Here is a 23800-nt window from a genome sequence, read left to right on the forward strand (position 1 = left end):
TCAATTCGCGTCTTTGCATTGACTTAACATGTAAATCACTCGCGCTTATCGCTTCATTCGCGTCTGGTGTGAACGCAGCATTAGCCTTTATGTAACCATCGTGTTGCGCGGGGTGACGCGTCTTCAAATGCTTTATTAAGTTATTTGTGTTAAAGTTGCCAATACTTGTGCCACTCGAAATTGCAGCATTGCATATGAGACATGTCGCCGTTTTACTGGTCTGAAATACTGTCAAACAGCAGACATACTGCTAGCGCGTTTTCACTTCTTCGCTGCTCTAACCAGTGGTTGCTTGTGGCAACACAGCACAACTTCCTGTGTTTGCATTCTGAGCCGCGAAGAAGAATTGATTTCCGATTTGCTGCGTTAAGCAAAGATAGCGGGCACAACTAGGTATTGTTTAAGAAAATGGTATCGGATCGGTACGTGAGTTTAAATACTCGCCGATACCGATGCCAGAAATTTTTGTGGTATCGGTGGTATTTCCGATACTAGTATCGGAATCGGAACAACCCTAGATATTATATGATCTGTGACTGACAACACATGGGCAAAATACATTTGCATATGCCCGCCTCCAGAGCAAGACATCGGCTAATAGTTTTACATCATCACACCATTCACACATTTTCATTTATTGACAAAGAACTTATGTTTAATGTGTTCATCCTTACACCATCTATAATACAATATATTGTTAGTCCAGAGAGTATATACATTAGTGAAAAAATACGTAGATCCGCATGAAAATGGTCTGGTGGTAGAACTTTTGTTAATCGTGTCAGAGGTTTGGGTTCTAATCCGCCCTTAAATAGTTTATTATCATTTTTTCTCATTATTGTGCCCCTATTATGGATTTCTGATCATTGTACCTTTCATGCAGTGTGTAATGTAGCTGTATGTAAATGTAAACAGTCTGCAAAGTTGTAAAGCTCAAAGTGCATCATAAATAATGTTATGGACCTTTACCACAGCAGAATTGGTTACTGGAAGTGCTCATCGAAGCAGTGCATCGGTTCTTCCGGGTATGTTTATTTGCTTTAACTGTCACCGTCCCTTCAGCGGGGCACCTATGTTTTCTTCACTATATACAATTAAATCCTGATCTAATCATGACAAACTACAGAAGTCAACATTTGAAGTGGATCAGAAAAGTTAATCAAAGTTGTCCTAAGATGAAGGTTTTAGGACAACTTTGATGAAAGGTTCAAATGTTGACTACTGTATATATCACTGGAAAGGTCTAAGATTTCTAACTAGATATTTCACCACTGGCTTGTGTTACAAATTATGTAGGAACAGTACAGATTAATTTGGTATCTTAGTTGAGAGTTTCTTAGAGACTGAAATAGCACTTTTGTTTAGGCTGATGAGGAAGAAAATGAGAGATATATTTCCAGGTTTTGACAATCACAATACAACAGATAAAATAATCTAATCAATATACATACCATATAGTAGGCAATCTTAATAAAAAATCTCAATCCAATTCTCATTACATATTTTAGAAAACTGAATTAGAAATTAGTATATGAAGATCTGGCCATTGTTCAATCAGATTCATTTCCTTTCCTTATTTTCATTTTGCGAATACTATTCCTACTAATGCTGCTACTCCTACTGCTGCTGCTACTCCTATTGTTTCTCCATAGTCCCACCATTTTTGATTTGAAACCTCTTTTTCAATCTTTCTCTGGGCTTTTTTAAATATCTCATTAGTGTAGTGCTGTCCTCCATTGTTCTTCACCATTTCATCAATCTTCTGTAGCAGTTCTGTGACCTGAGAGCGATTAATCATGTCTTCATTGTTGAATGAGTGAAATCTGCCACCGCACTCATCAACAAGAGCCTTGAGATCATTACTTTCTTTGATGTATTCATCTAATGAAATCTTCTTCAGATAATCAGCGTGAGTGAACAGAATGATGGTGTGACGAGAAGCTTCTTGTCCAAAGTTTTCCTGAATCCATTTCACTGTTTTCTTCTCTTCTTCTGTGAATTTCACACCCAGTCTGATGACGAGCAGAAACACATGAGGGCCAGGAGCAGACATGTAGATGCACTTCTTGATCTCTTTCTTCAGCTCTTCTTCACTCATTGATGTGTCATATAGTCCTGGAGTGTCGATCACTGAGATGATTTTATCCTCCACTGTTGTCACACGTCTTTGACAGCGTCTAGTAATAGACTTAGAGGAAACACCTTGATTAAACTTAGAGTTGCCGATGATGGTGTTTCCTGTTGAACTCTTTCCTGATCCAGTTTTACCCAACAGCACAATCCTCTGATCTGCAAAAGAGAAGTTTAAAAAATGTTATTTACACTTGTGATAATAATTCAGAACTTTGTCTTTGCTCAATAGAGGGCCTCAAGATGACTTAAAATAAGACAGAACAAGTATAAAATAAGTTAACTAACATTATTTTAAATTTACCCTCTCAACAATGTTTTTTCCCATCAAATAACCTGGGTTCCTGCTGCTTTGAAAAAAACTGGATATACTGTAAGAGGTCAGATCATTTTTAAAAGTGATTTCTAGAAAAGATCTAAAAGATTCTTTGCCTCCATATCACATTTTTTGTTTACCTCCACTTCATGCAACAAAGCCATAGATTATCACTTATCTATATATATATTTTACCTTTTTACAAGAAAATCTCTCAGAATTAAAAGAAATGAAACCACAAATCATTAAATATTTACCCAATTTAAAGCGCAATCTTTCTTTAGCAATCTCCCGTATCAGTCCTCTAATCTCTTCCAGATCTTCTTGGTCTGCAGCATCCTTCTCTCCAGGATTCAGTTGAAGTCTATTACTGTAGTTTTGTCCTCCATTGTTCTTCATCATTTCATCAATACGCTTTAAGAGCATCGTGATCTGGTAGGGATCACATTCATTTTTGCTGTTTATCACATGATATCTTCCCTCAAAGTAGTTCAGCAGCTCTTTATATTTTTCACTCTCAGTGATTTGAATCCATTCTCTTCTGGATATTTTTTCTCGTCCAATAAAGAGCACCATTGTGAACCTCTTAGCTTGAGCTCCAAAGTTCTCCTGGATTTGCTCCACAACGTTCCTCTGCTCCTCAATGAAGTTCTCCAGGTTTATGACGAGCAGGAAGACGTGAGGACCAGGATCAGAGAGATCCAGACTCTTCATCATCTGCTTCTTCAGCTCTTCATCAGTCAGGTGAGTGTTGAAGAAGCCTGGAGTGTCGATGATGGAGATGTTTCTGTCTTCTACTCTTCCTCTCTGTCTCTCACTTTCTATCGTTCTGCTCTCCTTAAAAGCCTCTTGACCCAGTATTGCATTTGCTGTTGGACTCTTTCCAGCACCAGAGACTCCCAGCAGCACAATCCTCAGATCGTTTAAATCATGTTGTTCATCAGGCTCTGTGAAAGAGAACACGTCACTTTAATTAGCTGTGTTTGAAAGATGACATTTTATTAAGCACGAGCAGACGACAGCCTCCATTTGTGCTTTTAAAGTTTGCTTTCATCTAAATTATACAATTGAATTATACAAAATTATACCTTTAATCATTTTGACAAAATCACGCTGTCATTTTATACTGAATTATTTCATACAAGTATTATTAATAAAAATAATATCAAATTTAATAACAAATCTTTCAAATAAATAGAGACATACAATATTTAATTCCTTCCAGGAACAGCAGGGAAACACTGAATCAGTGTACTAACATAAGTGTATTTGTCCCTTATACAGAGGTGATGTAATGTGTCTTCAATTATTTACTTACAACACTTATTTATATCTCAAATTTGCACACATCATAACTGTACATACAAATTATCTATATTATATATTGTTTTTTGCTTTTTTTGCACTTTGTCTATCTTGTATATTTGTATATTATTCTTTTTATTATCTGTGTCTTGTCTTGTCGCTGTCACTCTGTTGCACTGTGGAGCTTCAGTCACTAAAACAAATTCCTAGTATGTGTAAACAACATACCTGGCAATAAAGCTCTTTCTGATTCTTCTTCTTCTTCTTCTGCTAGACCTTCATCATTCCAGTGAAAATTTAAATGACCTTAAATAAACAGGTAAAACATAGTGTATGAGATAAGCCGTTGCCAAACAGAACTCGCACATACACATTCTAGTAATCTACCCGACTATGTGTTAGGAAGGGATCATCATAACTTAGCCTGTATCAGGTTAAAAAGTTTTTTCTTCAGGCTGTCAGCGATCAGCACAGTATGGCTTACAAAACTCTGCAATCATGAGTTCAGTGAAAGACAGGTAATTATATAAGGGTGTACTCACACTAGGCACGGTTGCCTTGAACCGAGCCCGAGCGTGATTGTCCCCACTCCCCCGCTGGCCTGCACTGACACCGCACTTAACGTTCTGGGCCGAAGCACGCTTGCGTCATATACGATGCAACTTTTTGAATGGAAGTAAACAGGAAGAAATGGACTTTCGCTAAGATACTGCCTAGTAGATTTATTATTTATGCCACACAGCGATTTTCACTTGCATGTATCAGAGGATTATTACAGCAGCTGACGTTAATGGAGGAATTTGCAGCTTTACTCGCAAACTACAATTCCTGATCATCAATAAGGTGAGAATCAGACCCGTTATAAACCCAAATACACTCGAATTAAGTACATGAATTGATAAGTGTACTATGAGAGTAGTAATAAAGATGAATGCCATAGTAATGATCATGTGCGCTGTTGACACAGGGGACGGGGGGGTCGGGACCCCCGCAGTTTTGAAAAGACAGAAATCGACTCCCGCACTTTTGATAAGGGCTGCTTCAATCAGTCACACTATATCATCTTTCAGCTTAGGATATTTTCTTTCAAATGAGAGCATTTTCACGTTTCTGTGAGCTTCCGTTCGTAATAATCAACTGTTTTGTTGAGGATATATATACATACTGGAACTATGTAGTACTGAATTGTGTAGTTAGAGCGTTTTGGACGGAGTTAAAACGGGTTTGATGGCGAACTGGAACCCCCGAGCATGACCCCACCCCTAACACTACAGCGGCTGGCCTGCTCAATCTTGAGTGTCATTTTGTAAAGTTACACAACCTACATTTTTCTAGCTAGTAATGCCTTCGTCACACACCTGGTTGTGATAATATACAAAACAGCTTGGTCTCCTTATTTAAATTTCCTAAAATGATAATATGAAGAAGGGGTGGATTAATTTAGTCTCTGCAGTGATCATTTTACACTGGATACTTTTACAATCTTTCACCAAAGACAACTGGGATTCACTGATAATCCACTGTTATTGGTGAATGGGGGCCTTTTGCATGTGCATCATTAAATATTTGTTCATCCATTTTCTAATTTACATGAATGTGACAGATGCATGTTTGTTTATCCCCAAGATGAGACACTAACTTACTGAAAAGAAAAACTAAATCTTGTGGTTCAAATATAGTACATGTAAGAAGAACAAATATGCAATGAGATGCTAAAGCTAAGATGAGATTCGTAAATTATTCCAAAAAATTAGGACACTTTTCTTAGGATTGGATGGAAAAGAAAAGCAGATCAGCCCAATCTTCGGTTATCAATTTTTATTGTATCAATGTTTTTTTTTTTTTTTCTTCATGTTTTTTCATGAACCATTAAACCAAGCAAAATTAAAAAACTGCAATTTATGTAAAAATTTACACAAGGGTGTTGAAAATTATTCTGATAAAAGTGTTTTCCAAAATGATGGCTCTAATCTCCTGCACATACTTTACTTCCTTTTTTGTTTTTAATTCTCCTTTTTGAAATTTCTCTCTTGTTTTCCCTCCACTGCTGCTTAAACAAGTGGATCCCGCGACTGCGTAATTTAATAACAGTCTGCACATTTTTAATGTAGAGCGAACTCTGTCAGAGTCCACAGGACAGAACAATGAGTTCAATTCAGATAACAGTTCACTGCAGAAAAACTGACACAAACCGAAAAAACAACTTCCTATTCCCAAATAGACTGTCATCACCGCAGTGTCACAGAAATAAACTATTTTACCAATTTCCATGGAAATCACATTTAATTATAAACTGGCACCATTCCTGACACAAATGAGAGATTATTAACACAGAATCAGGGCTCCAAACTGTGACTAAACTAAAATATATCACACTTTTCTGTCAGATGGACTTACTTTCGGGCTGATCATCATCTGAATCTTCACCCACTGCAAAACAAGACAGTAAAACACACTGTAAGTGAATCTGCTGAACATTATGGCTATCCTTGCACTGCTACATGATATTGAATTTCATCAGATATTCACTATGAATACAGAAACATCAACAACCCTAATGTTGAGGACACAAATCAACCATGTGCATTTCATTCACTACATTTAACTTCTGCTCTAGCATAATCCTGTAGTAGTGTCCTCATAACATACGGTCTGGGCCCGATTGGCTGATTCCTGCTGTGATGATATAAGGACCACCCCAAACAACTTATCGAGGCAGACTTGCCACTTTGTTTGTTGCTTCGTTTTGATTTCTGTTGTGTTTGTGTGTGCTTTGTAGAATTTGTTTTTGTTCAGTTCGAGTTATAATTTTCAGTATTGCTTTTGCCTTCAGTTACCTCATGTAAATATTATTTGTAAATATTCTAAGGGAAGTAGGGAGTGTGATGCCATTTCTTTTTGCATATATCTTTATTCTCTGTTTTGAGTTAAGGGAGTTAGGGAAGTTACTTTGTAATTTTCTTTAATGTTTTTGTTTGTTTGTTTGTTTTAGGGAATTTAGAAGGTACTTAAATTAGTTATTTTTGTTTGTTATTTTGGCCTGGTCCACTCCTGGGGGGTTTTCCAGAAAATAGGTTATGTGACATACCTGGGTATGTTTAAGAGTAAGTAAGCGGATAACCTCAACTTTCGGTTCCAAAAACGGAGGTAACTTTTAGGGTATGTAAGTAACCATAGCAACTTGCTCTCTGAACATAACCAGCTCTGGAGCAGGTTATGTTAAAGGGTTAGTTAGTTTAAGAGGAATTCAGATGCATGTTATATTATCAATATGGTTATATTAATGTATCTAAATTTGTTATATAGTTACAGTTATATACACAATGTTATATTATACAATATATAAATGTTTATTCAATTCTAATATATGAATTTATTTTATTGTCATCTCACACATGGATCTGCTTTTTATCCTTTATAACAGGACATTTTCTATGCTATAATTTCTATAATAACATACATATCATATATGTGATATCTTATTTAATAATTAGCATCAAACAAACATTAAGATTCAAAAATGATTGCACAACCACCCAATAGGTGGTGATGTGCACCAAGTAGGTTATGTAAATCGCCATTAAACAAAAGAAGAATGAAGTAGAATGGCGCGCTTTTTCTTACGGTGTGTTCCAAATGGGATATATCGCTGTGCAAAGAGCACTTCGGAGTGAAAATAAACATGGCCACCATATTGAAGGGTCGTTCCAAACTGAAGTGCTCAAAACTGGCCACTTCAAAGGGCCCTTCGGAATGAAGGATTTCGAAGGGTACAACTGATGGACACTTCGGGCCCCCATGATCCTTTGCACAGAGAAGTTGTTTGACGTCACAGAATGGGAACAGGAGGCTAGATTTGGTACATTATTATGGTCAAAATGACATTGTACTTCAACAAAAATACTTTACAGCTCCCTTTATCAGTCCATTCAAATGTTTCAAATACATAGATACAATATACATGGTGTGATAAACCTAAAATAAATAAATATAAAAACTAACGTTAAACAAAGGGCACAGCTTGCACAAAATCTACTCCTCTTTGATTGTCTCGTTAAGGTGACGCAGAAGTGCGTTTCAAAAGAAGAGTTTTTTTTTTTGACCCCTACACCCTTCATCCCTTCGAAGCTCTCACTCCGGAGGGTAAACCCTTTGAAGGGATTAGGGCATAAGGATGAGCCCTTCCGAATGGAACGCAGGGCTAGCTTCTGTTTCCATGGTGAATCATCGATTCGTCGCTCTGTTGAGAATGTCTTGTGTGTTAACCGATACTCTGGGTTGGCTGAACTTATTCCCGGACGCATTTTTGGAACCAGCATACCACGAGTAAGCAAGGTTTGGGTTAATCAACCGAGAGTTCAGGGTATATGTGACAGTAAATTAACCCTGCTTTCTGGAATACACCCCTGAATTTAATCCCTTTGTTTGTTTATTTTCATTATATTGTGTTAATGAATTTACCTTTGTTGAAAATTTATCATCGAGTTAGCATTCATTTATGTTAAGGCTGGCCCTAGACGGTCATAACACTAACACACAAGACAAAACAGATGAAAACCAAACTGACGACCTGCTCATTTAATAGCATAAAACATTAGTAAACTAAACTAACTGATAAATGTTTCACAGTAAGAATCAGATCAACTTACAGTTGGGGGGTTCAAAAACTAGACTCCTTCTGCCTGCTGCAAAACACACAGACACACACACACACACACACACACACACACACACAGTAAACAAGCTTTACAACATTTCACTAATGGATGAAAATAGTGTTATATAAAGCTGATTTTACAGATTTGATATGAATGTTTGAAAGGAAAGAGCGACCTGATTGTCAGAATCATAATGAATATTTCAGATGTTAGGCCTACTTCAGATTTCATCTTTTTAATTCAAGGCCTGATATTTTTCAGTGTTGTTTTTGAGACTATTTATTTTTAAGTTACAGCGATATAACAAAAACACTGCATGCAGTAGGCCTACTTCCGCATCAAAAAACATTCATGTGTATTTGTCCATACTCTCAGTTTATAAACGCCCCTTGAAATTAATAATTCATAAATAAATCATTCCTTAAGTAGGAAGAGATCTGATTATGATATATCATACAAACGTTTAACATGTTAATATACATAATTTGTTGTTCATAAAACTTTACCTGTATTCTCCGCCATTTTCTGTTCACCTCCAACAAAACCGAAAGTAAAAAAGTGAGTCACGTGATGATGAAACTCGCCTGCGCCCCCCAGTGGAAGCTATAAATTAGTTACAGATGTATGATTTCCTCCGCAGATAAATCTCAAAGTGCTGACAAAATAAAAAAAAATAAAAACAATATTAATGAACATAGTTATGACATGGTTATTTATTTCTTAATCAAATGGCAGTTTTTTTTTTTTCATTCGCTTTGGTAGTATTTTCACAAGTAATAATAATAAACCAACAAGCATAATCTCTGTCTTTTCACTGTTAAGACAACTAAAATTGTGTCTGTCATCCCCTCTTTCATCTTATGATACATTCATTCAGAAAGAAAATCATCAGGCACAGTTTCATTAGGTTTAAAATGAATGTCGATCTGAGTATCATTTGCATAAAAATGAAATTTTAGACCAAGTGATCTCAAAAGCCAAGAGGAAAAACATTAAAAAGCAGCTAGTCATTCTTTCAAAACCTGATCTCATGCTTTCATTACAGTTATACACATTTCAGTCCACATAATCAGTGTTTCAAACACAAGATCATTGTGATAAAGTAATGAGAACATTTGGTGCAGAAACACGACAGTAGTCTTTTCATTTTAGTACTATTAACAATCAGTTCAGTTCATTTCACATTTATATAGCTCTTTTCACATACATATGGTTTCAATGTATGTGAAAAGCAGCTTTACAGAGAGTGCATGTCAATTACATTACAATTTACAGTGATGTGTTATCAGAGTTGACTGTCCAAATATTGTAATTTCAGAAATGTACACACCTCTAAAAGATTTAACATCAGCCGTGGAGTATGTCAAGGTTGTCCAATTCCCCCCTTTATATTTTTGTTGGCAGCTGAATTATCCATTGGTATTGTTAATAATGAACAAATTCAAATTGTTGGTAAAGAAATTAAAATATCAAAACTGGCAGATGACACAACTTTATTTGTAAAGAGCTTATCTCTTATTCAATGCTATCTCATTCATCAGTATTTTCTCCAAGACTTCTAGTTTAACTTTAATTTATCCAATTTATCCAAATGTGAAATCCTCAAAAAACGAAAGAACAGAAGATACCCTGAGCACATTATCAGGGCAAATCTGTCTTTTGATGATTTGATGTTACCCAGCCTAAAAACTTTAGCATTAGGTGATTTGTGTCAAGGTGTTGTCAGGCTTATACTAGCAGGACAACACACACACACGCACACGCACACACACACACACAAAATTTCAATAAATTGTGGAGCTGAAATTTGTATGGTTATTAAAACACTGCGTCACATGGGTTTGGAATGATGTGAGAGTCAAAAGTTTGACCATGTTCAAGTGTAAGTCTATCATTTTCACAGATGAGTGAAAAGTCTGGAATGATTCACAACATACAAACATTTACTCTCGCCTGATGTCTGATATGCTGAAAACTGATGATAATGCTTCGTTGTGTTTGCTCCTCACACAGAAAGGCAGGGCTAAAGCTCCAAGCACATTCTTCTAGAAGCTTGTGATTGGTTAATTCATCATAGCGATAGAAAGAGATCAGCAAGATGTACTGAGAATAAACAGAAAACTTAATGTCACTATTTTCCATAGTAGTGTCACTTAACCCTCATGCACTGTTCGATTTCTGGTTACAGCCTGTATGGTTTGGGTCAAATTGATTATATAAAAATCACACTATGAAAAAAACAAAAAACATTCAATCAAGTACAAATAATTAACTTTTAATATCAATGCATTTAAAACAATATAAATAATACATTTCTGAATTTATGATGTATAAAAATTTTTTTATTTATTTTTAAGACCCTCCCCGCATCCGTGGGACATTTGCCATTATACATTTATAACAACAACATCTTAATCTAAACCTAAAACAATCTTGACAAACTGTCATTTCAAAACTTCAGACTCTAGTTTTCATAGTTGCTGGCTGATTTTCAAAATAAATGATAGCTATAGATTCTTCATTTGTGATGTGGTGCCAAACTATTCTTTCTGTATGTTTTTATGTGTTTTAGGGATTGAATTCAAATCAAATATTAACATTACTGCCAAAACTACTTATGAACTACTAGTTCATAAATATTTTGAAAATTATAAAAAATATATGGTTCAGATCACTCAAACCATATATGGAAATCAAAGAGTGCTTATAGTGGAGTCTGGATGTCATCTAGTGGAAAAGTTTGGTACTGCCTTTTTTTTTTTTTTTTTGAGATATCAACCTAAAATTTTCAGTTATTTAGCTCTGATTTTCTTGAAGTTTTAGAGTTAAATAAAATATATATATTTAAAATATTTAAAATTTTAATCAATTTAAACTTTTATAAACCTTTTTTTTTTTTAACTTCTGCAATAATCTGTGACGTTTTGCCTTTAAAAAATATATACCAAACTTATGTCTGTGCTCTGAAGTCAAGATTTTTAACAATTTAAGTTGGTAAAGTCTTTTTTTTTTTTTTTTTTTTTTTTGACAGACAGTTAACAGGTAAAACAACTTTTTTTATTTTCACAAACTTTGAAATAGAAAGTTGTTAATCTCAGTAAGACACTGGCACTTCACTACTAGAGTTGAGGAGTTCTGACACAACATGAGAGTGTTTTATATTTTGGGTCTGTACAGATGCTTTTGAATGGTTTTCTATATGGCTTTACGAACAGTAAGAACGTATCAAATTTCTGTGCACATCTCACAACACATCAGCGTGTTGAAACTTTGCATGCATGTTCATTAGAGCTTAGATCGGGCCCAACAAATCAAGCCCGACCCTACCCGAGCCCGAGCACGTTGTGTCCGAGCCCGGCCCGGCCCGACACGTTCACCGAAATTATGAGCCCGAGCCCGATTTAAACCCGACCATTTTTAATATGTGGGCCGTTATAAGCACGGGCTGCGCCAGATTTTTTTTTTTTTTTTTTTTAACGCAGGTGCTGCTGTGCTAGATCATTTAGGCTACGGGGGCAGCTGCGCAGTTATATATATATATATATATATATATATATATATATATAATATAAAAACTATTAATAAATGAGCAAAAATTGGTCACTCAATTTTAAATATTCAATTATTTTAATTATCATAATTAAAGTTTTAATTTTATTAAATTGAACAAGCACAACATTCAGCATTCAATCAAATATTCTTAAAGATTAATTATTATTAATGTTACTTCAACATATTGTTATTTCAACATTATATGTGTGTGAGCAACAAGCAAGATTCAACAACCAAGCATTTGTAAATTCGGTGACAGCGTGTGTTACGAGTTTCAAATGGTGTAAGTATGACCTCGGTGCGCCGGCGCCTCCTTGTCATTATTATATTGTCTGCTATATTGCTTTTTATGTATTAAATCCAGGCAATTGGTTGATGAAAAATGTATTAAAATTAAGATAAAATTTATACTAAACGAAATTCACTTTAAAGAAAATCTTTCTTCAAAACAAAACTTAACAAACTTGAAACTATATGTGCTTATTTAATGGCTAAAACACGTAGGCTACTACAGACTCTCTTTTTGTACAAATTGCAGCACATTCATTTAATTCTGAATTTTGCACATGCAAGTCGAAGGGCATTTGTTTGTGCATAGTAAAACATATCTGTAACATTTATCAAGTTCATAATTGTGCGTGCATTTATTAATTATTTTCTTAATGAATAATACGACAAGGAAGAAGCTTGTAAATTTGCGTTGTTTGTTTATTCAGAAGCCCCCGTTTTTTTTTTTTTTTTTTTTTTTTTTTTTGCTGTCATAGGCGAGCAGCCTGCCGCATTTAATGCAGGAGACAAAGCCAACACATATGTTGTCACTCCCCATGACTAGTTTAAAATGTTTTCTTACCTCCGATTTTCCTCCAAACTTAATCAAAGTTAATTCTCCTGTTTTAATTTTTTTTTCTTTGCTTTTTCAAGCTCCATGTTGCACTTAAGCTACTGAATAGTATAGCATGCACAGCAGGTGTGATGCGTCACGCGTGCGTGGACGAGACGCTGCGCATGACATGTGACGTACTTTATCAAGGGCCCGACCCGGCCCGAGGACGGTGGCGGGAAATATCGCTCGGGCAGAGAATCTAAGCTCTAATGTTCATGACCCTAAATGAGAAAACGTCACAAAATAAACAAATATCATGGGTTTAATTTTATTTCAGACATACTGAAAAAAGAAATAATGCCAAAACTGCCAGCATTGGGCCACAATTACACCAACAAAAACGGTACACTTAACCAGTTGATGTTTGAGTGTCCAGCAGATGGCGCCAAATCTCCATTCAAACTGATGACGAGATTTTAGTCATAAAGGCACATCCAGAATATCAGGCGTCTCCTCTATAGGATCACGTGATGCTGCTGCTGATGACGTCACCGTAGCTGAGAGGAACCGAAAGTGAAAGTGAACAAACTTGAGCAGCAGCTCGACTCCTGTGAGATTATATTCCACACAGCGCTGTGTTTTTATGAATCATTTCGAGAAAATACTGAGATAGTTTTCATTTATCTGGTTTCTAGAAACCGTCTTTATGAGCTTTTGTGTTCAGATACAGTGAAGATGGCGTCCGGAGATGCACCTTCTGAAACTTTACACGCTTTAAACAATAAACACAAATGCATTTTGTTAGTTTGAGTTTGTATTAATCCATCCAATCCAGCTTCACACTGAGTTGATGAATATATTCATGTAGGCTACTGATGATTTTAGTGACATTTTAAGTTCATGTCTGCTGTCGCTTTTCTCTGAACCCGGAGAATCTCAATACTCTTTGTTTTGATTGTTATTTTACAATCATACTCCATATTATCTTTCTCTTTCAGCGATCAGCTCCAGTCTAGATCAGGGGTGGCTAACCCTGGTCCTGGAGAGACTCAGTCCTGCAGAGTTAAGCTCCAACCCTGATAAAAACCTGCCTATGGCTTGCTAGCAACCTTTAAACCTTGATTATCTTGTTCAGGTGTGTTTGATTAGGGTTGGAGCTGCAGGACTGTCCCTGCGTTCCAATGTCCGTACTATCCATCCTAAATAGTATGTGAGATTAGAATAAGTGTGTCCCAAACATAGACTGTAAAAAATATGGACGTAGTGTCCGTGACGTCACCCATAGAGTTCTGAACAGCAGTTTTGACGCAAAAATGAGGCCGCGGCCATCTTAGCTGCACGTGACCGCACGTCACTCACGGATAACTGAAAATGGGCAAAGAGGCGGGACGTAGTTGGAGCCCATGCGACTTGTTGCTGAAACCACGCCCGCCTAGCATATCTATCTTAGATACTATCTAAAATATTAATAAAGATAACAATATCATTAGAAAGTACTAAAGGTTTACTGTCAATCTACGGTGCTTTTTAAGATAACGTTATAGATGCTCTAACACCAGTAGGCTAATTAATTTGTGTGGGGTGTGCAAATAACACAAAAAAATCAACTTGGACTCCATACCTTTAATGAAATAGAGATCGCGAGATGAATCCAATCCGTTGCACTTGGGTAAAATGTCCATTTCAAAACATAAAACATCGTTTATAATGTAAAACTCTATACGTACATATATAGGTACCAGATATCTATAACTCTCAAATGTTCTCTCAAACTAATGAGCACGTGTCCAAAGTATAATTTTTCAAAATAGTGCAGCAGTTTTAGTTATAATATACAAGCAGTGCTGTCGGAGTTGTTTATCCTCCTGGTATTGTCATTGTAGTAAATCTCAGGAACAAAGCTTTTAGCCAATGCCACGACGATCCAACAACGTGTGTTCCGCATGCGAGCACATGTACACAGACTGATATCTGTCTCGAGTATGCAGCAAGCCATATATTGTATAAAATAATCCAGAAAAAAGGCACAAACACGGCTGAGATGCCAAATTCAGCGGCTGGAATTAGCTGAGGTAACATGACGGCTCACAGACAGCAGTGCCGATCCACCTGTCACTCAAGTGACCACGCCCTTAATTATGCAGAACTTTAAGGCTTAATATAATTTAAACGGATGAGTTATAAAAAAATCCACCCCCCTCAGAGTTGTCATGAAGGACAAAATTAGCAGTATAGACCACAACACAATGTGAACCAGAGTGTAAACATGTTTTTTTCTGCTGTAAACTTGGCTGTTTTAACATTATGGTCAATGAGATTCTGCTCCCTTTTGCGATGAATCGCAGTTTAATTTACTTCCGTATTGGCTTCACGAGAAACTGGGGGAGCTTGCCGCTTGGTCCCAAAGCATAGTATGTTGAAAAGAGTATGCCAAAAGTCCCCGGATGGTCTACTATTTCCGGTTTATTTTCGAAGTGTGGATCCGTGCACATTATAAAGGCTAATATTGCCCACAACCCATTGTGCGTTGTATGAGGATTCAGTTCAGAACTACAAACACGAGTAAAAAGTGTTAAAAACTACAAAACATGGCGGATATACGCGATCGACGCTGAGAGATTTGAGTGACTAATAATCAGTTTAACCTGATAGAAAATATATATTTAATGTTACCCGTGTTATTTTTCATCTGCAAATACCAATGTGGACTTTTATAAAGATCTGATTGCCATTAACTTTTAAATGCATCATTATGGATTAATATGAGGAGAGTTCTCCACATGAAAGACTCGCGACTGCAGATCAACGTGCTGCATTTCTCTCCGATACGGTAGGAAATTAACTAAATGAAATGTGGAGGATGTAAGATGATTGACAGGCCAGTTTACGGTGACAGGATGCGACAGAGAGAAAAGACGCGATTGTATGACATGTTAGTATGTCCCAAAGCTTGTCTACTCTTTTGCTACACACTCAAAAGTAAGTACTTTTTGTTCACAGAAAGAGTACATACTTTTAGGGCGTAGTATAAGTAGGCGAATTGGGACGCAGCATGAGTCTCTCCAGGACCAGCGTTAGCCACCCCTGATCTAGATGATCCAATGATCCAGATTCTTCTGACGGACAGAAACACTCATCAGGAAACACTTTTATAATGTCACAAAAGATTTTTTAACTTTCAAACCTTTTTTAAACTTTTTTTTTTACCTTTGTATTCATCAAATAATCTTGAAAATACAGTATCAGGGTTTACACAAAAACATTAAGACAGTATGGAGAGAGAGAGAGAGAGAGAGAGAGAGAGATCATTCCCAAAGTCAGTTCATTCTTTTGTGTTTATTCTGCTTAGACAGTGTGAATATTACATTTTCAACAAGTGGGATCCAATGCAGAGCTCCAGACTGTAAGAAATTGTAGTCTGCCTCTACCCAGATTCCACTCCAAGGTATATTTTAGAATGAGCTCATTCCCAAAATGGATTATTCATCATAGAGAAGAAGAAAGTCATTAGATATGTCCCATTTGGGTTGATCACATCCTGATCAAATGGTCATCAATTGTAGAATGGGAATGGGTGTGGGACACAGAGAACCATCTCAGACAATGAGGTGTCACAACTTCATTAACATACAGACCACAGCTGGTAAAACATGAGAAATTACATTTACATGAAGGGTGGTAAACTGTAACAGGATAAAAGGTTTGATATTTGGATGTTCTGGGTTCATTCCGACTCCGATGATCCAATGTACTACAGAGCTCCAGACCCTAAATCAGTCCTCATCATTTTTTCTTACAAGACCCTATGCTGGTTATCAGACATTATTGTTATTAAAAAAAAAAAAAAAAAAAAAAAAAAAAAAAAATCAATATTGGATCATCTCTACTATTTATGAAAACATGCTGAATCTCAGAGTGCAGAAGCAGGAACTTCATTAGTGTATGCTCTTATAATGTCAATAAGAGAGCTTTTCATGAATCACACATTTTTAAAAAGATAAAGAATAAATGACCATATAAATGACATGTACAGCACAACTGTCCACTTCATCAAAGAAACCCAGAGAATTTCTGTTCAAACAATCTTTAGGAAGAGAGAAAGAGGGAGAAGGTGAAAGGATTGATGGAGAACATGAGAGAAAGGGAAGATAAGAGGAGGTTGGGCACACTTCTGAAGTTGGAGTTGGATGTTAGAGTTGTAGTTGTAGTTGGAGGTGACTGCTGTACATCAGATTTGAATTCAACAAATCCAGGTGGGTTGCTACTTATGTAAGTCTCGATCCAGTCCTGGTACTGAGAGACTCTGGTGTACACACCGGGATATTCGGGTTGAGCACATCCATTGCTCTTTCCAAAACTCACAATGCCGGACTGAATCCACAGGGAGTCTTTCTTACTGACCATTGGACCTCCAGAGTCTCCCTGTATTCACAAACATTCAGCATTTATATCTCTGACATTATACAGTGAACAGTTGTTACAGATATAATGGTAAAAGTATGCCGGCCATGTGTCCACCAAAGCACTTTCCTCCTCTGAGGCCAGCAAACCTTTTTCAATTGTTTGCAGTGAGAGTGCTGAGTGTGTTTCGAACAATGTTCAACTTTGGGTAAAACCAAGAGAGTAATGGAGTAATTGTTCACGGTGTTGATATACATATTTGTGTGGCCTTCCCTCTTCAGCAGTGTCCTTCAAGAGCGGAAAAATGCAGTTTATAATTCATCCCGGACCTCGTTTATAAAATGTTGAGCAGAAACCATCATAAATTTGATCTTACGATCATTTCTCAGATGTGATTCATAGAATGAATGTACACACAGAAAACAAGCGTATGCCTTTCTGTAGATGTGAAATCTATAAATCACAAATGATCTTGAACTCAGTCATCAAAAATCAGTCAGAGTAAACACGGGGCTTAATTAAGCAACTAGGTTGGCAGTGTAAAGTTTGCAGGCGACCAAAACTGGTGAGAGTAGTGTCTTGTAAATTGCTTTGGATTAAAAGGTGTTAAAATTAATGACTGATGTGTTACCTTACATGATCCTTTTCCTCCCTGATTTAACAATCCAGCACAAATCATATTGCCTGTGATGCGCCCTCTATAAGCTTTATCACAGTCACTGTTGTTCACAATGGGTATCATCACCTCCTGCAGTGTATCAGTAACCTTGGTATCTGTGACACAGATCAGAAGACACATTTTATGGCTTTTAAAATCATTTCTAGGTAAATTATTGAGTTTTAGAGTATTGTTTGTATTCATTTTGTATTCATGTTCACTCACCATTGTATTGTAGCCTGCCCCATCCAGTGACCCAGCTCTCTGTACCTGCAGAAAATACACTACCAGCTGCTGCCAGACAGACCGGCTTAATGTAATCAGAGAAATTCACAGAAGAGGAGAGCTGGATCAGTGCTATGTCGTTGTTGAAAGTAGAACTGTCATAGTTAGGATGGGTGATGAATCGACTCGCTGTTCTGATTATCTCATGAGGGTTTGAGCCGGATTGTTTCAGACGCCCAAAGTACATCACAGGATCACTGACATTACTAGACTCCCTGGTTGTAAATAGAGGAAGTCTGCATTAATTCCACTATTATCAATCTTCAGTTGTATCTTTAGTTTTATTTAAGCTTTCAACATACTCGAAGCAGTGAGCTGCAGATAAAACCCAGTCTTTATTGATCAGAGTCCCGCCACACAAATATTTATGGACACGAATCCTGACTTGCCACGGCCATTCTCCTGCCGTCGCATTATTCCCTCCAACAATCCTGACATTGAGAGGGGCTCGACCACACACTGATGAGAGAAAGACAATGAGGAAATTCCCAATTAAAATTAAAAAGATTGTGGAACAAAAGTCTTATGGTCGTTAAGAGTATGATAACTTACCATCTAACTGGCAGAGAGAACCTGGGAAACAGAGACCAAACAATTAGATGAACACGTATGAAACTGATAAACGGGTTTGTAGCCTGCAATCTCAAACCCAAAGTATACTTCAACTGTCCGTGTTCTGCGATGGTTAGTACACTGTCCTCGTCACGTGATTTTCATCATCAGGAGTGTTTTCTAATGTCCGTACACACCGTTCATGTGCAGCTCAGTTTTTGGGTGCATCTCAATCAACTTCCTATAACTCCCGATCTTGTGAATCAGTACAAATCCGGCACTGGTAAGGGCACCTGATTTATTACACATTAGGACCGCTTATCTATATAACTGACTTTGATTGCTCATATAGTTTTAAACTTCCATCAAATCCACTGGAAGTGTTCGAGCGGCAATATTGCTATTCCCTACCAACAGAGGGCATCATTTGGCGCTTTTCCACTGCGTGGTTCAACTCGGCTCTGCTCTGCTCGGTATGGCTCTGCTCCCTTTGCTTTCTTATTGCTTTTCCTCTGTGGTTTAGTACCGCTTCAAAGTGGGTGGGATTATAGACTGATCGTCATAGTTGCACAGCCTCTACTGCCGTGGATTCGCTCCTCGTATACTGACCACAATACAGCCATTTCTTTTTTCAAGTTGTGTGCGACGGTAGTTTAAATCAAGTCGCTTTGTGAACAAATAATACTGCGGTGGCTGTTACTTTAAATCCAGCAGGTTTGGTGTCTCGTGTTTCAAATCCAATGACGCTGGTAGTGACGATTCTCTCTGACCAATCAGTGATCTGCAGTATTTACACATATCGGTATGGCACACTTTGATCTTGGACCAGGGGAGACCGGGGGCAATTGTAACTAATTTTGGTCATGTCGTCATTACTCAAAAACCTTTTGAAATATTTGGATACGTTTTTTTTATGTCAGTAACTTGTATCTGTGTTCTGCTTGTTAACAGTTATCAAATGTTTTTACAAGCAATGTTAGAGTATGGATTGAAACATTGGAAGTCAAATGTTACATCTGCACCACATGCAGGAATTGTAACAAAACATATAATACCTTTATGTAAATACCAATGACCACAATAAACTCCAGAGAATATGGATATAGTTAAAACTATTCAATATCCACTACATCCATATTATCCAGAACAATTCCCTTGCTGTTTCCTTGGTCTGAACCTAGACATGCTGTTCAGGGCCTACTCAGAAAAATGGACCCCCAGATTGAGAGGCAAAAACACTTTTTTTTAAATTATTTGAAAAAGAAATAATCTATTTTGATGTCCTCACTAAGCTGGACACTGTTTTGATGGTGTCTGGGGCAATTTTAATGAAGTGTTATAACTGCCCCGACTTTACCACCCCGTGTCAGGTTACCCTGCTAGAAACAATGAAGCTAATGTTTGACAAAGATATCAAATGTTAGACAACAGAATGGTCATCAAAACAATACAGATTTAGTTTCATAGACATTAATGGTTAAGACAGTAAGAAGAAAATATTGTAGATGAGACCTCAAAAATGAGTCTTTTTAAAAAAACTTTACCAAGTATGATTCAGAAGCTTGACCTTTGGCATACAGAGAGGGATCTCCACAGAGCACATGCACAATGAGTTTCATGGTTCTGTCTCGTTTCTGATGGTGTAATTTGAGATGTTACAATTGCAGTTCTTTATGTTTTTTAGTAGGGATGCACCGATCGGTATCGGGCCCGATACCAAGCTCATGTACTTGTACTCATACTCATAAAAATATGGCTTAAGTGGACATAAACATGGATTCAGTCTTAAAGGGACCGTAGCCTATGTTTTTCTATGTTAAATAAATTTATACTTAGTAAATAAACCTACTGTATCTGAAAAAACAAGTTAATTTAATTTGTATCTCTATAGTATTTGTTGTATTGTTTGTAATTTGTTTGTGAATTTCTTTTTATATAACAACAATATATATTGGTAATTATGCCCTTTAAAGGTTATTGGTGAATTTTTTTGTTCTTTAAGTTTGTGACAAGCACATAAAAATGATTACTTTTTTCATTAGAGTAATAATAAAGCAGCTGTCCATTCATTAGTCTCACTGTGTTATGCTTGGAAAACTGCAACATCACCAAAAAATAAATAAATAAATAAATAAATAAAAAATAATAAATGTATAGGTATCGGCGAGCACTAGAAAAAAAGGATCGGTACTCGTACTCGGTCCTTACAAAATGGTTTCGGTGCATCCCTATTTTTTAGATGTTATTTAGATGATTAAACTGTTCTTCACATTAAGAAAGAAGATGGTTCTTTAAAAACTGTTCACTGAAAGGTTCTTTGGGGAACCAGCTCTTCTTAGGCATCGCTGTGCACTCCCCAAACTCCCATTTCTGATTTTACATGAAATATTTATTATTAAATCATTAATATTATTAGTATTTACAGTACTAAACTTGTAGTAAAATAGACAGATACTCATACTTTATTATTATCACGGTTTTCCATATTTGAGAAGAATTTAGCTTCATTTACTCAACCAACCAATTTGTGTATTTGGTATTGAATAAATCCATATGCAACTCATCCAATAAAAAATGATATAAATAAATACATAAATAAATTCATACTAAAAGCACAACATACTGAATATTTATCCTTAAAACAAGTTTCTTGAATTTGAGCATAAGGCTTTAGATCAAAAAGTATTTTGAGATTATGAGAAACACAAATTCAGTAAAGTTGGTAGTGTTTGTGTTTGTAGTCGATTATTGATTTGTGTTACAAATGTCCCTAACAACTGCATTTCAAGGAAGCCATTAAAAATTAAACATATAGCTAATTTAACAGATTTGTGTAAGATCTTACCTGCTATGCTGAGAAATATAACTCCAACAACACTGAAAGCTGTGCTAAACTTCATACTTATGTTCTGGACTGGTTCAGACTGCTGTTTCTTCAGCTGTCAGATAGAGAGATGTAAAAGCAGGTCTCGTTCATCAAGTCTTCTCTGCTCCTGCCACCACAAGTCTCATCTTTTTGAAGGTGCCTTTTTATTTCTGTCAGTATTTACAGTACACGCCCTGGACACCTTTAGGGGAAATGTACAGGTTTATTATTAACTGCCTTTCAGTTCAAGGTAGCTTCACTACACATTAAAGATAAAGTTCACCGAAAAAATAACATTGTCCCATGATTTACTCACCCTCAAGGCCTTTCAGACGAACACAATCAGAGTTATATTAAAATACATCCTGCACTGTTAATTATTTCCTTGTTAAATAACAGGTAACAACTGGCAGCATTATTTTCCTGTTATCTTAACAGTTAATGCCTGTTAATTTTTTTTTTTTTACAGTGCACTCCCCGTAATGTTCTTCAACAGGAATTTACTGTGAATCACAGAAAAAAACAGGAAACAACTGGCAGCAGTGTTACCATTATTTTCCTGTTAAATCACCATTTATTTTGACCTGCGTGAAGTTGGCCCCCCACCCAACGCAAAACGTCGGCAAAATAGTCTCAATCGTTTGTGCTCCGTTTGTGCTGGTTTGTGCCGTAAAAATTTTCGTTTGTGCTGCTTTGGTTTTTTAGATATTAAAAGAATATTTTTAGGTCATTCTGAGGTCACCCAGCCCCCCACATGCTCCAAATTCACCGAAAATAGTCTCAATCGTTTGTGCTTCGTTTGTGCTGGTTTGTGCTGGTAAAAGTTTTGTTTGTGCTGCGTTGGTTTTTAAAATATTAAAATAACTTTTATAGGTCATTCTCAGGTCACTCAGCCCCCCACATGCTCCAAATTCACCGAAAATAGTCTCAATCATTTGTGCTTCGTTTGTGCTGGTTTGTGCCGTAAAAATTTTCGTTTGTGCTGCTTTGGTTTTTAGATATTAAAAGAATATTTATAGGTCATTCTCAGGTCACTCAGCCCCCCCCATGCTCCAAATTCGCCCAAAATAGTCTCGTTTGTTTGTGCTGGTTTTTGCTGGTAAAAGTTTTGTTTGTGCTGCTTCGGGTTTTTTTTTTAGATAGGCCTATGCCTATTAAAATAATATTTATAAAATCTCAGGTCACTCAGCCCCCCGCATGCTCCAAATTCTCCACTCATGATCGCCCCCCAGCCCATGAGAGATGCGTCCGTCGTTAGCATTACGCGACGACAAGGAGCTCCCAACACAGGACCCTGGGACAGGATCCAGGGCTTCTTCCACATGGATAAAGCACGAAGGCATCGCCGCGTGACTTTGATCATGCGGAGAGGATGTCCCCTTGGAGAAAACCCCCTGGTCCTGAGCCACCACTGTAAGGGTCTCATGTGCAGCAGGCCAAAAGGTATCACGTTGGATGCCGCTGCCATCAGACCCAACAGTCTCTGAAACTGTTTTACAGTGAGTGACTGGCCTAATTTCACCCCTTTCACGGCTGAGAGAATGGAATTCACCCGAGCAGGAGACAGACGTGCCTGCATCGTAGTAGAATCCCAAACTACCCCTAGATAGTTGGTAGTCTGAGCTGGTAGAAGCACACTCTTCTTGGCATTGAGTCTCAACCCTAACCTTCTCATGTGTGACAGAACTACATCTCGATGTAGAACTGCCTGTTGCTCTGATTGAGCTAAAATCAACCAATCGTCGATATAGTTCAGTATGCGGATGCCCTGGAGTCTCAGAGGAGCCAGGGCTGCATCCACGCACTTTGTGAAGGTGCGGGGTGAAAGGGATAGGCCAAAGGGAAGGACCTTGTATTGGTAAGCTTCGCCCCTGAAAGCAAACCTGAGGTACTTCCAATGTGAAGGATGGATTGACACATGAAAGTAAGCGTCTTTCAGATCTATTGTCACAAACCAGTCCTCGGACCTGATCTGAGTGGTGATCTGTTTGAGTGTTAGCATCTTGAACTTGAGTTTCCAAATTCATTCCAAAAAAATGCTCCAAATTCACCGCGGAGGCGCCTGCGTGATCCCTTCCATTGTTTTCTGATATCTTAGGTTTTTCCAATGAAACACAAATTATGTTATTATTTATAAACAAACAAACAAACAATAACAACAAAAAACGTCTCGGGTTACGTTTGTAACCCTGGTTCCCTGAATGAGGGAACGAGACGCTGCGTAGTCGCTTTGGGAACGCCTCTGCGTGATTAC

At 37.1% G+C, this 23800-nt stretch overlaps 2 protein-coding genes across 2 annotated transcripts; both read right to left on the reverse strand.

Moving 5' to 3' along the window:
- Positions 1-651: 651 nt before the first annotated feature.
- On the reverse strand, positions 652-8943 carry LOC125249289 (GTPase IMAP family member 8-like). Its single transcript, XM_048161556.1, has 6 exons — positions 8916-8943; positions 8401-8436; positions 6149-6181; positions 3980-4057; positions 2704-3393; positions 652-2289 (listed from the first exon to the last, which is right to left on the reverse strand). Exons 1-6 carry the CDS (start codon positions 8929-8931, stop codon positions 1580-1582), a joined length of 1563 nt encoding a protein of 520 aa, XP_048017513.1. The 5' UTR covers positions 8932-8943; the 3' UTR covers positions 652-1579.
- Positions 8944-16659: 7716 nt separating this feature from the next.
- LOC125249294 (tryptase-like) lies at positions 16660-21731 on the reverse strand. Its single transcript, XM_048161560.1, has 6 exons — positions 21526-21731; positions 18681-18701; positions 18431-18587; positions 18069-18343; positions 17817-17959; positions 16660-17206 (listed from the first exon to the last, which is right to left on the reverse strand). Exons 1-6 carry the CDS (start codon positions 21578-21580, stop codon positions 16871-16873), a joined length of 987 nt encoding a protein of 328 aa, XP_048017517.1. The 5' UTR covers positions 21581-21731; the 3' UTR covers positions 16660-16870.
- Positions 21732-23800: the final 2069 nt, after the last annotated feature.

This window comes from Megalobrama amblycephala, linkage group LG16 (assembly GCF_018812025.1).
Source record: "Megalobrama amblycephala isolate DHTTF-2021 linkage group LG16, ASM1881202v1, whole genome shotgun sequence".
NCBI classification, from domain to species: Eukaryota; Metazoa; Chordata; class Actinopteri; order Cypriniformes; family Xenocyprididae; genus Megalobrama; species Megalobrama amblycephala.